A 16774-nucleotide genomic window follows, 5' to 3' on the forward strand; every position below is an offset into this window, starting at 1 on the left:
CACTCTAGCCCATGCTGACCCAGAATTCACTATGTAGTTCATTATGTAGTCTCAGGGTGGCCTCGAACTCATGGTGATCCTACCTCTGCCTCCCAAGTACTGGGATTAAAGGCGTATTCCTCCATGGCTGGCTGTTTTGTTTTTTTTTTTTTTTTTTTTTTGGTGAGGGTTTTGAGGTAGGGTCTTGCTCTAGCCCAGCGTGACCTGGAATATACTATGTAGTCACAGGCTGGACTAGAACTCACAGCAGTCCTCCTACCTCTGCCTCCTGAGTGCTGGGATTAAAAGTGTGTGCCACCATGCCTGGCCTCTATTTTATTTTTTGTTATGTACTTTCTTCTTTAAATTAATTTATTTATTTGAGAGAGAGACAAAGAGAAAGAGGCAGAGACAAAGAGAGAAAGAAGCAGAGAGAATGGGTGCATCAGCTTCTCCAGCCGCTCAAATGAACTCTAGATACGTGTACCATCCTGTGCATTTGGCTTAGAAGAGTAGTGGGGAATCGAGCCTGGGTCCTTTGGCTTTACAAGCAAGTGCCTTAACCACTAAGCCATCTCTCCAGCCCTCTTATTTTTTTAAATTTTATTTTGTTTTATTATGATTTTTAGGTGGTATCTCGCTCTAGCCCAGAATGCCTGGAAGTTACTTTGTAGCCCCATATTGGCCTTGAACTCACATTGATCTTCCTCTTAGACTCCTCTTCCCTCTTTCTTCCCTGAGCTTTGCCTTGAATGGGGTTGTGTGAAAGCTAAGGAGAACTGAGAAGCACCAGGCAAGAGAGCCTTGAGGGAGAGTATCTATTGCATATTGTTGAACTCTTCTTTTTTCTTGGCTTCTTTCAGGAACTGCTAAGAAGAGTAAGATCCTTTCCAAGGAGGAGCAAAAGGTAGTTGCCTTCCATGAGTCTGGTCATGCCTTGGTTGGTTGGTTACTGGAGCATACAGAGGCCGTGATGAAGGTGGGTTGTGATACAAGTGGGTGGTAGGCAGGCCTGAACTCTGCAGGCCTTGCCCAAGCTGTCTTGGTAAACACCATGTGTGTTTGTGTTTCTTGAGAGAAAAATCTTATGACTGGCTTCACTTGGTCTTGGCTGCAGTCCCTGGTAAGAACTAGGAGTAATAGGCAGGAGTGGGTCCTGAGTCTCACCTCTAAGCCATGACCTCATATCAGGCATGCCATGGAGAGTCTCACATGCTTGGTCCACTGTCTGCTTCAGCCTCACAGTGGAGAGTTATAGTTACTTTATCTCTTAATGATTGACACTGGCATGAGCTGAGTATTAGAAACTTGCTCTTGTGGGTAGTCATGAACTTGAGGAGTTAGTCCTGTCAAGTAGTTATTTTATATCAAGTTTATGGAAATTATGTGGACGCACCTGACCTTGAGTACCTGGAGGAAACCAGGGCTATGAGACAGAGGCATTGCCTCCAGTTCACCCTCCAGGGAGACCTGACAAGTAGCAGAAGCCCCATAGGAGCTCTGTTGCACCTACTACTCTTACCCACCCCAGAAGCTACAGAACTGAACCCATCCATTAGGCAGTTAGCTGTGTGTGTAACCATGTTGGTCTCCACTGCTGCTTTTCAAGTTAACTGGCAGGGTTGGTTGTTGGCTAATCAGCAGAGGAAGGGAGCATTATTTTCTGCATCCCTGGGATTGACAAGAAGCTGACTCCTGTGGCATATCCATTAGTCATTGAGTGGATGGGGCCAGATAAACTGGGCACTAATAAGCTCAGCACTGAAGATAAACAATATCCAAAAAAAATTCATAGTGAACAAATGTCAGAACTTCAGTTTTCCTTTTGTTCTCAGAATTCTTACTTTATAGCTCTGAACCAGTAACATGGTGGCATTCTGTGAGGGAGAAATGTGGTCCTTTTGCTAATCTGGCTGTCATTGAGATCATGACTAACAATCAGTCCTTATTAGAGCCATTAAATAATCTCCCCCCTCCCTATTGACTTTCATTCTAGCTCAGGATGACCTGGAATTTACTCTGCAGCCTCAGGCTTGAACTCAGTACAATCTTCTTTACCTTAGCTTCCCAAGTGCTGGGATTAAAGGCATGCAATATCATGCCTGGCTGGTTTCTTTTTGGTCATTGGTCATCTTCCCTTTTTTTGTTTTTTGAGGTAGGGTCTCACTCTAGCTCAGGCTGACCTGGAATTCACTATGTAGTCTCAGGATGGCCTTGAACTCACAGTGATCCTCCTACCTCTGCCTATGTATGTATGTATGTATGTATGTATCTTTTTCTCTCTCACTCAATAAAATAAAGAAAATATTTACAAAGAATTTTTAAGGGCTGGAGAGCTGGCTTAGCGGTTAAGGCACTTGCCTGCAAAGTCAAAGGACCTCAATTCAATTCCCCAGAACCCGCATAAGCCAGATGCACAAGGGGTCACATGCATCTGGAGTTTGCTTACAGGGCTGGAGGCCCTGTTGCGCCTATTTTTCTCTTTCTGCCTGTCTATTTCTGTATCTCTGGCTCTCAAATAAATAAATAAATAAATAAATAAATAAAGACTTTTAAAGATATTTTATTTGAGAGAGAGAGAGAGAGAGAGAGAGTGTGTGTGTGTGTGTGTGAATGAGCAAGCAGTGAGTATGGGTGCATCAGGATCTGCTGCCACAAATGAATTTCAGATACATGAGGCACTGTGGACATCTGGCTTTACGTGGGTACTGAGGAATTGAACCCAGGCCATCAGGCTTTGTGAGCAAGTACCTTTAACTGCTCAGCCATCTCTCCAGCCTCTAAACCATCTTTTCTTTCTTCTAGTACTAAGTTTCAAATCCAGGAACTTGTACATGGTAGGCAAGCACTCTGCCACTGATGTAACTAGTCCTGGCTTTAGATGTTATTTTTCTCTACTTGGGATTCTCAGGCACTGATACGCATATATAAGCAGCTGGGCCAGCACAGGCCCTGCCCCTTCCCACTCTTTTTCATAATCCAGTGTTTTCCTTTTTTTTTTCCCCCCAAGGTAGGGTTTCCCTCTATCCCAGGCTGACCTGGAATTCACTATGTAATCTCAGGGTGGCTGTGAACTAACAGTGATCCTCCTACCTCTCCTTCCCTAGTGCTGACAGTAAAGGCGTGTATCACCACACCTGGCATAATCCAGTGTTTTCTTCTTGGTTGTTGGAGCTGTGATCTTGTCTTCTCCTTTCCCACCTAGTGTTGGGCTGTGGAATGCATAGATTTCCCTGACTGATTGCCTGGCACTCCTCGATGACAGCCTCATGGGGTCTTTGTTTCCTTTTAAGGCCAATGCTCCCTGCTGACTTAGCTACTTGGACTTCTACAGGTCTCCATAGCACCTCGAACAAATGCTGCACTGGGCTTCTCTCAAATGCTCCCTCGAGACCAGTACCTCTTCACCAAAGAGCAACTGTTTGAGCGGATGTGCATGGCCCTGGGAGGCCGAGCAGCTGAGGCCATATCCTTTAGCAAAGTTACCTCTGGTGAGGGGCTAGGCCCTCGGGGTGTGAATTTTTCAGAGCACTGTTATATTCCCTCTGGTCTATGCAGAAGATGGGATGAAATAGATTGAGGCTGTGTGCAGTGTAGATGTAGTTTGAGCTGTGGCCAGAGAAGATTTGGAGCTAAAAAGCTTTAAGAGGGCTGGAGAGATGGCTTGGCAGTTAATGCCCTTGCTTGTGAAGCCTAAGGACCCTGGTTAAGTTTCCCAGCCCCAGATAAATAAGACTGCATATGTGTCTGGAGTTTGTTTGCAGTGACTAGAGGCCCTGGCATACCCATTCTCTCTCAATCTGCCTCTTTCTTTCTCTCATGTAAATAAATAATAATAAAAAGCTTTAAGATATGTACTAAAAAACTGGGTGTGGTGGCACACGCCTTTAATCCCAGCACCGGGAGGCAGAGGTAGGAGGATTGCTGTGAGTTCGAGGGCAGCCTCAGACTACATAGTGATTCCAGGTCAGCCTGGGCTAGAGTGATACACTACCTAAAAAAGCCAAAAAAAAAAAAAAAAAATCATACTTTAAGGCTTTTGCAAGCAAGTGCCTTTAACAAGTGAGCCATCTCTCTTCAGCCCCATTTAAAAAAAAATAGTTATGAGAGAGGGAGAGGGGGAGAGAGTAAGTGAGCAAGTATGGATACACCAGGGGTTCTTGCAGCTGGAAACTCCAGATACATGCACCCCTTTGTGCTTTACGAGGGCTTTAATGGTTACTGGGGAATTGAACCTACGCCAGCAGGAATTGCAGGCAAGCTTCTTTAACCACTGAGCCATGTCTCCAGCCCACGTCTGGTATTTGTGTGCAGTGGCAAGAGTCTGTGGTATACCTGTGCATTGTGTGTGTATGCAAATAAATTAAAAATAAAAATTCTACTTACATGCAGACTGTAAATGCATTTAATTGGTTAATTATTAGTTGTGGCTGCATTGAACTGGATAAAATTGACACAGCTTCTCTGCTTTTAACTGTTTATTATACTGGCTATCCAGAGAGGTCCTGCGATATAGGGGCATCAGGCTTCAAGGGTGACAGTTGTGCCTGTGCAGACCTGGCCTGATGTGAGTTAGGCCAATGTCCTGAGAAATCAGCCTTTTTTTTTTAAATTTTTATTTATTTTTATTTTTTTTTCTGGTTTTTCAAGGTAGGGTCTCACTCTAGCCCAGGCTGACCTAGAATTCACTCTGTAGTCTTAGGGTGGCCTTGAATTCACGGGATCCTCCTACCTCTGCCTCCTGAGTGCTGGGATTAAAGGCGTGCGCCACCATGCCCAGCTGTTTTTGTTTTTTGAAGTTTCACTCTAGCCCAGGCTGACCTGGAATAAACCATGTTGTCTCAGGGTAGCCTCGAACTCATGGCTATCCTCCTACCTCTGCTTCTTGAGTGCTGGGATTAAATGTATGCACCACCCCATCTGCCAATAAATATTTCTGTTGTTGTTTTTGTTTGTTTGCCTGTTTTTTTTTCAAGGTAGGGTCTCTCTCTAGCCCAGGTTGACCTGGAATTTACTATGTATAGTCTCAGGGTTGCCTTGAACTCATGGCAGTCCTCCTACCTTTGCCTTCCGAGTGCTGAGGCATGCACCACCACGCCAGGCTTAGGTTTTTTTTTTTCTTTTTCTTTTTTCTTCAAAGAGAGCTGGAGAGATGATTTTGGTTAAGGTGCTTGCCTGCAAAGCCAAAGGACATTGGTTTGATTCCCCAGACCCATGTAAGCCAGATGCACAAGGTGGCGTATGTGTCTAGAGATCAGTTGCTGTGGTTGGAGGCCCTGGCACACCCATTCTCTTTCCCCACTTCTCTCAAATAAATAAAAACCAAAAATCTCCCTCCCTTTCCCCCCCAAAAAAGTCAAAATCCTTTAGAGAGCAGTAAGAAGGTGTAGGAGCTGGACATGGTGGTGCATGCCTTTAATCCCAGCACTTGGGATGCAGAGGTAGGAGCTCGCTATGAGTTTGAGGATACCCTGAGAATACATAATTAATTCCAGGTCACCCTGGGTCAGAGTGAGACCCTACCTCGAAAAACCAAAACAAAACAAAACAAAAAGGTGCAGGAGTCCTGATGTCTGTTGCTGTAGAAGTTCTCCTCACACTGTTTGGGGAAGTGTAGCACCATCCTATGGGCTCCAACAGGGCCTAGGGGCTGCATGTTCGTGTGTGTGTATTCCTGAGGGTTCCCCCTTTCTTTACACTGCACTCCAGGGGCCCAGGACGATCTGAGGAAAGTCACTCGAATTGCCTATTCCATGGTGAAACAGTTTGGAATGGCACCCAGGATCGGGCCAGTCTCCTTCCCTGAAGCACAGGAGGGTCTTATGGGCATTGGACGGCGTCCCTTCAGCCAGGGTCTCCAGCAGATGATGGACCATGTAAGTGGGCTTGGGTTTTGTTGCTGTACTGCTATCCCTAGGAGTATTCTGTCCTCTGGAAGAGAGGTATTCAGGCTAGCTATAAGACTACCAGTTCTGTCAGATGAATGTCTACTGATTTTTTTCTCCTGAGCTCTGACCTATTTGAGTGTGTTGTCTTGGTTGGGGCCTTTCAGATGGTTTTAATAAAACTACATGTGGGGGCTGCAGAGATGCCTCAGCAGTTCAGGTGCTTGCCTATAAAGCCTAACAACCCGGGTTTGTTTCCCCAATACCCACTTAAAGCCAGATGCATGTAGTGGCTTATGCATGTGGAGTTTGTTTGCAGAGGCTAGAGGCCGTGGCATGCCCATATTACTAGTCATTCTCTCTCTGCTTGCAAATAAAGAAGAAGAAGAAGAAAAAGAACTAGATGTGGAACTGGGAAAAGTGTCAGCTAAACTGAATGCTAGAGCCAGCATGCAGATCACTGTAGGTTGGGCCAGCCTAGTCCCTGGGTCTGTTCTGGGCCAACTCTAGCTGCGTATACTTGGGCAGTGGCTGTGAGTACACAGAAGACAGGACTGTCGAGTGCTGCCTACAAGATGGCAAGTAGGCACCTTGACCTGGGCATCCTTTGGACAGAGTGGGCACAAGATTCTTACTGTGTATCATGAGAGATGGAAATATGTTCCTGAACCTGTACCTTTTCCCTGTGAGTCTGAATAGTGGTTTATGTCCTTTCTCCTAACAGATACATCTCTTTCCTTCACAGGAAGCAAAACTGCTGGTGGCCAAGGCTTACAGACACACTGAGAAAGTGCTACTGGACAACCTGGACAAGCTGCAAGCGGTGAGGGCATGTGTGCACAGCCCTACTCCTCCCCCCTCCATGTTTCAGAGACAGCATGGCCGTGCTGACTCCCCAACACGGATAGAATGTGTTCTCCTCTCCTTTTTTATTTGTTTATTTTGGTTTTTCGAGGTAGGGTCTCACTCTAGCCCAGGCTGACCTGGAATTCACTATGTAGTCTCAGGGTGGCCTCGAATTCATAGTGATCCTCCTACCCCTGCTTCCCGAGTGCTGGAATTAAAGGGGCGTGTCACCATGCCTGGCTCCTCTCCTTTTACTATAAGCATGCCAAGCCAGTTCGTTCAGTTATCAATGACGAATTTTGTAGTTTTTCCAGCACTTAATTTTTTTCCTGAAATTTTTTCAAAACGTTTTTTTCATTTTAGAATAGTTTGAGATTTACAGAGAAGTTATCAATATAGTAGAGAGTTCCCTTAGTCATAAATCCCATTTCTCCTATTCTCCTGTGGTTAACATTTTTATTTGTGTAGGACATCTTTACAACTCAGTAGCTCACCACTGATACCTTATTAATTGAAGTCCACAGTGGGTTCATAGCACCTCAGCTTCTCAGTGGCCCTTTCCTGCCTGGGTCCCCTAGGACATGCAGTTGTCACATCTCCTTGTTCTTCTCTTGTTTGTGACTGTCTCTCAGACTTCCCTGCTTACAGTGACTGTGTTTGTCCCGAGGACAGCGTGAAACCATGTGTCCCATATGCAGATTCTCTGTTGTCTTAGTGGGTAGTGTGTAGGACCTGCATGTCCCTGGGTTATAATGACTCCCACTCAGAAGGTAGTGGAGGTGATGGTTCTTATTTTTATTTATTTATTTATTTGAGAGCAACAGACAGACAGAGAAAGAGGCAGATATATATATAGAGAGAAAATGGGCGCACCAGGGCCTCCAGCTACTGCAAATGAACTCCAGACGCGTGTGCCCCTTTGTGCATCTGGCTAACGTGGGTCCTGGGGAATCGAGCCTCGAACCGGGGTCCTTAGGCTTCACAGGCAAGCGCTTAACTGCTAAGCCATTTCTCCAGCCCCAAGTGATGGTTCTTAATACCACATGAGGACAGGAGGGAGCCCTGGGTAGTTGTTTCTTAGCTTCCTCTTGTTTCCTTAAAGTGAGCAGCTGAACTAAGTGGTGCAGGCCTGTCAACATAGCATCTAGGAGGCAGAGGCAGGAGTATAGTTGAGTTTGAGGCCAGCATGGGTATATAGTGAGTCCTGTGTAAAGAAAAACAAAGTGAGGCAGCTGCTCTTGTCAGGCTAGAATCATGTTTTGGGTCCTCAAGAGTGTTGGCCCTAGACCAGAGCACCTGCCTCACCAGTCACTGTGGCAGTGCAGCCTCATTCTGAATCAACTTCTGTCTGGAAAGTTGCTGTACATGGTCAGCTCTGCAGAACTTGGCTGACTACATTGGAAGAAGGATCAGGGTGGGCAGTGCCACCAGTGAGGTATCATCCTGGCTGCAGAGTACAGTTGCCTGTGTTTGTACTGAACTGCTCAGTCAGTAGGTTCTAGTCTAGAGATACATCAGAGTAGCCATGAGAAGAACCGTGTACCTCTTGTAGTACCATCACAGACACATCACGCCAGTAGCTAGCCTGTGTAAAACCCTGGGTTTTCTCCATCAGCCCCCTCCCCGCAAAAGAAGAGAGAAAATATGGAAGAGCTTTATCTTAGCCAAACTAGGCAAATGTGGTTGTGGTAACAGAGCCTTTAGCATGAAAATGCTTTCCAAGAAAGAAAAAAAATATTTTCCAGGCCAGGCACATGCCATTTATTCTGGCACTAGGGAGGCTGATGTTTTCGATCAGTCTAGGTGAAATCTTATTTCCAATAAACAGTAAGTTTAAGCCAGGCATGGTGGTGCATGGTTTTAATCCCAGCACTAAAGTGGCAAATGTAGGAGGATCGCGGTGAGTTCGAGGCCACCCTGAGACTACACAGTGAATTCCAGGTCAGGCTGAGTTACAGTGAGACTCTACCTCAAAAAAAAAAAAAAAAAAAAAAAAAGGAAAAGAATGAAAGAAAACCAATAAATAAAAAATGTACCATGCCGGCTGTGGTAATGCACACCTTTCTTTAATCCCAGCATTTGGGAGGTAGAGGTAGGGAGATAGTCATGAGTTTAAGTCCAGCTACAGACTACATAGCGAATTCCAGGTCAGCCTGGGATAGATTGAGACTGTACCTCAAAAGATACCACCAAAGGCTAGGTTTGGTGGCACATGCCTTTAATCCCAGCATTTTGGAAGCAGAGGTAGGAGGACAGATGTGAGTTTGAGGTTACCCTGAGATTACCTAGTGAATTCCAGGTCAGCCTGGGCTAGAGTGAGACCCTACCTCAAAAAACCAAAAACAAACAAACAAACAAAACTCCCCCCCCCAAAAAAAAATTCCAGGACTATAACTGAAATCCCTTCCCTGATTGTGGGTTCTCATGTCTCTGTCAGTTAGCGCCCCTCTTAGATTCCAATGAGAGACCCGGCATTTAGCTTGCCTCCCCATACACTTACAACTTGTTCAGTGAAGGGACTTGCACTTGCCAAAAATAAGCAGAGGTTTTGAAAGGAAGTAGAAAAATTAATGAGGCTGGCAGCTGGCAGATGCTTCCAGGGTTGAGACAGGGAGTGATTCTTTGCTGGAGCTGCCTTCATGCCTTTGCCTTCCTGGGAAAGTGGCCTTTCTGAGGCATCCTGCTCAGTGACCTGGCCCTTGTGCCTCACCAAGACAGAGACATACTGTGGGATGGGTTCCCGTCTCAAATACTCTGCTTTCCAAGGCTCTTGTCTTTGTGGTAGGCACTCACACACTGCTGTGTTTGTTCTTTCTAGCTGGCAAATGCTCTTCTGGAAAAGGAAGTGATAAACTATGAGGACATTGAAGCCATCATTGGCCCACCGCCCCATGGACCTAAAAAAATGATTGCACCACAGAGATGGATTGATGCCGAAAGGGAGAAGCAAGCCTCTGGAGAGGAGGAGGCTCCAGCTCCCCAGCCTCCACCTCCAGAGGAAGAGACCTCTTGGCCCAGATAGCAGAAATTCCTCAAGTGCACCTGCAGTGATTCTAGAACTTGTTGGTCAGCTGTCGCCAAGTTTTTTCTTACCAGAAATTTGAACCTCGTCTCCTCTTTTGGCCCTTGATGTCTTTGCTGATGCTCTTCAATGATCTATTTATTGATTGATGAATAGTAAAATCTTTGCAAAGACAACTGATTGAACTTTACATGTGTATTTTGGTGTCCTGAAGGGACAATTGTCATCACTTGTGAGGAGTGAGCATGTGAATTCTTGAGTCCCCAGGGTTTCAGAAGCTGTGTACATGTGTGGGCTTATAGATATGAAGACAGCCCAGCAGATGGACTGAACAGTCCCTGTTCATATCCTGTGACTAGCTCAGAATACTAACAGGATCCAGGATGAAAGGACCCTCTGAGCAACTATCATCATCCACATGGTGCTCACTCACTAAGGGGGTCACAGAGTTGGGATCAGACCCTGGGCCCTGGAGGATTCAAATACTGCCACCTACCGCTGGATGCATGTCAAGTCCTTTGTGCAGCATAAGGGGCATCCTGGTTTTCACCACCAAGAATTGAGATTCACGGCTAACCCATTCTTTGGTGAGAATCCATATTCGAACTGTATGGCCCTGCTGAGCTAGCAGTTGTTGAGGGCCACAGGGTTTTGTTTTCGGTTTATACCATTCTTTTTTGGTTTTTCAAGGTAGGGTCTTGATCTAGCCCAGGCTGACCTGGAATTGACTGTGTAGTCGCAGGCTGGCCTTGCACTCACAGTGATCCTCCTACCTCTGCCTCCCAAGTGCTGGGATTAAAGGCGTGCACCACCACACCAAATGAAGTTTTGTTTAATTATTTTCTTTGAGAGAGAGAGAGGGAGACAGGCAGATGGAGAGGGTGCACCAGGTCCTTCAGCCACTGCAAATGAACCACCTTGTGTATCTGGCTTATGTGGGTACTGAGGAATCCTGGGTCCTTTGGCTTTATGGGCAAGTGCTAAGCCATCTCTCTAGCCCCTATACTTGCTTTTTCAAGGAAGGGTCCTGCTGTAGCCCATGCTGACCTGGCATTCAATCTGTAGTCCTGGGCTGACCTTAAACTCTCAGTGATCTTCCTACCTGTATCTCCCTAGTGCTGGGATTAAAGGTATGTGCCACCACACCCAGCTTATTATTATTATTATTATTTTTTTTTAGGTAGGGTCTCTCTTTGGACCAAGCTGATCTGAAATTTACAATGTAGTCTCAGGGTGGCTTCAAACTCATAGACATTCTCCTACTTCTGTCTCCTGAGTGCTGGGATTAAAGGTGTGTGCCACTGCCACCATGCCTTTTATTTATTTATTTATTTGGGAAAGAGGGAGAGAGAGAGGATGGGCATGCCAAAGTCTTTAACAACTGCAAACAAAATCCAGACACATGTGCCACCTTGTACATCTGGCTTATGTGGGTACTGGGAAATTGAACTGGGTCCTTAGGCTTCACAGACAAGTGCTTTAACTGCTAAGTCATCTCTCCAGCCCTGTTTTGGATTTTTTTGTTTTTGGTGGTGTTTTTTTTTGTTTTTCAAGATAGGGTCTCACTCTAGCCCAGGTGGACCTGGAATTCACTATGGAGTCTCAGGCAGGCCTCAAACTCATGAATTCATGGTGATCCTCCTAATTTTGCCTCCTGAGTGCAGGGATTAAAGGCATGTGTCACCACACCTGGCTTTTTTTTTTTTTTTTTTAAATTTTCAAGCAAAGAGAGAATGGGTGTGCCAGGGTCTCTTGCTGCTGCATATGAACTTCAGATGCATGTACTACTTTGTGTATCTGGCTTTATGTGGGTACTGAAGAATTGAACCCAGGCCAATAGGCTTTGCAAGTAAGCACCATTAACCACTGAGCCATCTTCCAAGCCCTTAATTTTTTTTTTTAAGTTTCTTTTGAGGTAGGGTCTCACTGTAGCCCAGACCTTGAATTCACTATGTAGTCTCAGAGTGGCTTCGAATTTGACAGTCCTACCTCTGCCTCCTGAATGCTGGGATTTAAGGTATGTGCCACACCTGGCTTGGGTGCAGATTTAGAATGAGGCAAATGGTATTGCACCAGTCTGCAGGTCTGTCCAGAAAGACTATTGATAAAAATGATTCCCACTTTTGAGAATTAAAAAAAAAATATTTCATTTGCAAGCAGAGAGATACAGACACTGAGAGAGAAAGTGAGAGGGAGAGAGTATAGTTGCACCACAGTCTCCAGCCACTGCAAGCAAACTCCAGATGCATGGACCACCTTGTGCATCTAACTTATGTGGGTACTGAAGAATTGAGCCTGGGTTGTTAGGCTTTATAGGCAACCACCTTAATTGCTGAACCAACTCTCCAGCTGGAGAGTTTTTTTTTTTTTTTGGTTTTTCGAGGTAGGGTCTCACTCTAGTTCAGGCTGACCTGGAATTCGCTATGGAGTCTCAGGGTGGCCTTGAACTCACTGCGATCCTCCTACCTCTGCCTCCCGAGTGCTGGGATTAAAGGTGTGCGCCACCACGCCCGGCTGGAGAGTTTTTTAAAAAGACTTTAGTAAGTTGGGCATGGTGGTGCATGCAGAGATAGGAGGACCACCATGAGTTCAAGGCCATCCTGAGACTACAGTTAATTCGAGGTCAGCCTGGGCTAGAGTGAGATCCTACCTCAAAGAAAAAAAAAAGATTTTATTAGATTATAGATAGTGGGTTTGGAGAGATGGCCCAGTGGTTAAGGTGCTTGCCTGCAAAGCTCAACAACCTGGGTTAGAGTCCTCAGTACTTATGTAAAGCCAGATGCACAGAGTGATGCATGCATCTGGAGTTCGTTTGCAGTGCCTAGAGCCCTTGGCACTCCCATTCTCTCACTCTGTCTCTGCTTGCAAATAAAAAATAAATGAATGATGATAGATAGAATTTAAAGAGCTTAGGAGAAGAGAGCACAGAGTATTGATCAGGACATGTCAGGAGGGGTTAAAGTCCCCTATCTCTGAGATTAAAGTACATGATGGAAGTACTGAAGAGGGTCTGAGAGGAACCAGTCTCCCAATACTCAGAAGGCTGAGGTAGGAGGATTCCTGTGAGTTTAAGGCCAGCCTGAGCTACAGAATGAGTTACAGGTCAGCCTGGGTTAGGTGGGAAACCCTGCCTCAGAAATGAAAGGAATGGGGGCTGGAGAGATGGCTTAGCGGTTAAGCGCTTGCCTGTGAAGCCTAAGGACCCCGGTTAGAGGCTCGATTCCCCAGGACCCACGTTAGCCAGATGCACAAGGGGGCGCACGCATCTGGAGTTCGTTTGTAGTGACTGGAGGCCCTGGAGTGCCCATTCTGTCTCTCTGTCTGCCTTTCTCTCTCCGTCTGTCACTCTCAAATAAAAATAAATAAAATTAAAAAAAAAACACAACTCTCCAGGTCCATGGACTCATGAACACAGTGAAGCAAGTGTGCAGGGTCGCACACGCGCACTAGGTGGCGCACGTGTCGAGTTGGGTTGCAGTGGCTGGAGGCCTTTGGGAACCAAATCATTCTCCTTGGATATGGGCTCTTTTGCATAGAAAAAGGGCCAGTCTGGCTTGCCTCAGAAAGAGAGAAAAAGAGAAAGCAAGCAAGGGCTGGAGAGATGGCTTAGTGGTTAAGGTGTTTGCCTGCAAAGTCAAAGGACCCCGATTCTATTCCCCAGGACCCACGTAAGCCAGATGCACAAGGAGGCCCATGCATCTGGAGTTCGTTTGCACTGGAGGCCCTGAAGCGTCCCATTTTCTCTCTGTACCTTTTTATCTCTCAAAAAAACAAAAAAATCACACACACATACACACACAAATAACGGCATGATGGCATGTGCCTTTAATCTCATCACTCTGGAGGTAGAGGTAGGAGGAGCACCATGAGTTCCAGGCCACCCTGGGACTACATCGAGAATTCCAGATTAGTGTGGGGTACAGTGAGACCCTACTTTAAAAAAAGGAAAAAAAGGAATTGGGGTTGGAGAGATGGCTTAGTTAAGGCGCTTGCCTGCAAATCCAAAGGACTCAGGTTCAATTCCCCCACTACCCACATAAAGCCAGATGCGTAAGGTGGCACGTGTGTCTGGCACACCCCCTTTCTCTCTCTCAAAGTATTTTTTTTAAAGAAAGGAAGGCTGGTGTGGTGGTGCATTCCTTTAATCCCAGCACTTGCGAGGCAGGGTAGGAGGATTGCCATGAGTTTGAGGCCACCCTGAGACTGCATAGTGAATTCCAGGTCAGCCTGAGCTAGAGTGAGACCCTGCTTCAAAATAAATAAATACATAAAATTTAAAAAAAAGAGGGCTGGAGAGATGGCTTAGTGGTTAAGTGCTTGCCTGTGAAGCCTAAGGACCTCAGTTCAAGGCTTGATTCCTCAGGACCCACGTAAGCCAGATGCACAAGGTGGCACATGAGCATGAGTCTGGAGTTCATTTGCAGTAGCTGAAGGCCCTAGCATGCCCATTCTCTTTCTGTTTATCTGCCTCTGTCTCTGTCACTCTCAAATAAATAAAAATAAACCAAAAAAAAATTTTTTTTAAAGGAATGGACGAGGAGGTCTGAGAAACACATGGTAGATGACTTCTGTCATCTGTGTCAAAGAAATGTTCCCCATAACTCCGGTGTGGTTAATACACACCTTTAATCCCATCACTTCTGCACCTCAAGGCAGAGGTAGGAGATTGTGGCCAGCCTGACATTTTCAGGTCATCCTGGGCTAGAGTGAGAAAACAAAAACAGGGCTGCAGAGATGGCTTAGTAGTTAAAGCACTTCAAAGCCTAAGGACCCAGGTTTGACTCCCCAGAACCCATGTAAGCCAGATGCACAAGGTGGCACATACACCTGGATTTTGTTTTCAGTGCCTGGAGGCCCTGGTGTGCCATTCTTTCTCTCTCTTTTCTTCTTCTTCTTTGTGTGTGTGTGTGTGTGTGTGTGTGTGTGTGTGTGTGTGGTAGGTTCTCTCTAGTCCAGGCTGACCAGGAATTCACTATGAAACCTCAGAGTGGCCTTGAACTCATAGTGATCCTCCTACTTCTGTCTCCTGGCAAGGAAGATTTAAAAAAAAAATTGTTCCTTTTTATTTATTTATTTGAGAGTGACAGAGAAAGAGGTGGGGGGGGGGGAGAATGGGCACGCTAGGGCTTCTAGCCACTGCAAACGAACTCCAGACGCGTGTTCTCCCTTGTGCATCTGGCTAACATGGGTCCTGGGGAGTCGAGCCTCGAACTGGGATCCTTAGGCTTCACAGGCAAGCACTTTACCACTAAGCCATCTCTCCAGCCCTTTTTGTAAGTTTTTTTTAAAACATTTTACCTTGAAAAACCAAAATTATATATATATATTTGACAGAGGGGAAAGAGAAGGGAAGAAGCAGATAGAGGGGAAAGAATGGGTGTACCAAGGTCTCCAGCCACTGCAAACAAACTCCAGACACATGTGCCACCTTGTGCATATGGCTTTATGTGGTTACTTTGCAGGCAAGCACCTTAACAGCTGAGCCATCTCTCCAACCCCAGTTTTTTAAGTGTTCAATTTAAAAAAATATTTCTTTGAGAGAGAGAAAGATGCAGATTGAGAGAGGGAGAATGGGCACACCAGAATGAACTCCAGATACATGCGCCACCTTGTGTATCTGGCTTTCTGTGGGTATTGGGGAATTTAATCTGGGTCCTTTGGCTTTTTTGGCAAGTTTCTTAACTGCTGAGCCATCTCTCTAGCCCATTACCTTTTTACATTTATTATTTTTTTTTGGTTTCTGGAGGTAGGTTCTCACTCTAGTCCAGGCTGACCTGGACTTCACTATGTAGTCTCAGGGTGGCCTCCAATTTACAGTGATCCTCCTACCTCTGCCTTCCTAGTGCTGGGATTAAAAGCATGTGCCACCACCCCTGGCTCAACTTTTTATTATTTATTTATTTAATTTATTTTTCTTTTTTTTAATTTTTAATTCATTTTTATTTATTTATTTGAGAGTGACAGACAGAGAGAAAGAGGCAGAGAGAGAGAAAGAGAGAGAATGGGTGTGCCAGGGCCTCCAGCCGCTGCAAACGAACTCCAGATGCGTGCACCCCCTTGTGCAACTGGCTAACGTGGGTCCTGGGGAATCGAGCCTCGAACCGGGGTCCTTAGGCTTCACAGGCAAGCACTTAACCGCTAAGCCATCTCTCCAGCCCTATTTTTTTGTTTTTCGAGGTAGGGTTTCACTCTAACCCAGGCTGACCTGGAATTCACTATGGAGTCTCAGGGTAGCCTCGAGCTCATGGCATTCCTCCTACCTCTGCCTCCCGAGTGCCTGGATTAAAGGCGTGTGCCACCATGCCCGGCTAACTTTTTTTTAAAAAAAAATGTTTTTATTTATTTGAGAGAGGGGCAGATAAAATGGACACCACAGGGCCTCTAGCTGCTGTAAACTCCAGATGTATGCACCACCTTGTGCAGCGTCCTGGGGAATTGAAACTGGGTCCTTTGGCTTTGTAGGCAAGCACCTTAATCACTAAGCTGTCTATCCAGCCAAGGCTGTAGTAGTTTATAGATAGAATTTAAGAGAAAGGAGAGCCAGGCAAATATTTATGCTTACACCCATATATTAATGTTACTTTCACTTTTGGTTAAATAAACACTTCTTTTCTTTCTTTTTTTTCTCTCTCTCTGAGATAGGATCATCTCCCTCTAATTCAGGCTGACCTGGAATTCATTATGTAGTTTCAGGATGGCCTTGAACTCATGGCAATCCTCCTACCTCTGCCTCCTGAGTGATGAGATTAAAGTCCCATGTCACACCAGGCCTTTTTCAGCTGTGAGTGATGGTATTCTCAGTTTTTGAAAGTGCTGATAAGTGACAGTTCAGTACTGAGAGCCTTCTCTTATCACAGCCTCCATGGTTCAGGGACATTGGAGAAGAGGTGGCAGAAAAATTACTGCAATAGCTGAAGGAAGGGGAGGAGTGCTTTGGAAAACTATCTTTCATACACAGAAGTGGCAGTTGCATTCATGACCTTATTGTGGCTCACACTACCTACACATAACCTGCATTTCGTGGGCGAAAAGAATAGCAAAA

At 45.6% G+C, this 16774-nt stretch overlaps 1 protein-coding gene across 2 annotated transcripts in view; it reads left to right on the plus strand.

The window, feature by feature from the left end:
- Spg7 (SPG7 matrix AAA peptidase subunit, paraplegin) overlaps positions 1-9908 on the plus strand; it is a 63734-nt gene extending 53826 nt beyond the window's left edge. For both annotated transcript variants that reach the window (XM_004665956.2, XM_045153437.1), the window contains 5 exons: positions 843-958; positions 3314-3470; positions 5689-5855; positions 6610-6687; positions 9529-9908. In XM_004665956.2, coding sequence (XP_004666013.2) covers positions 843-958; positions 3314-3470; positions 5689-5855; positions 6610-6687; positions 9529-9732 — 722 coding nt within the window. In that variant the 3' untranslated portion in view covers positions 9733-9908. The remainder of the gene's footprint in view (positions 1-842; positions 959-3313; positions 3471-5688; positions 5856-6609; positions 6688-9528) is intronic.
- The last annotated feature ends 6866 nt before the right edge of the window (positions 9909-16774 follow it).

Source organism: Jaculus jaculus, chromosome 1 (assembly GCF_020740685.1).
Source record: "Jaculus jaculus isolate mJacJac1 chromosome 1, mJacJac1.mat.Y.cur, whole genome shotgun sequence".
Taxonomy (NCBI): Eukaryota; Metazoa; Chordata; class Mammalia; order Rodentia; family Dipodidae; genus Jaculus; species Jaculus jaculus.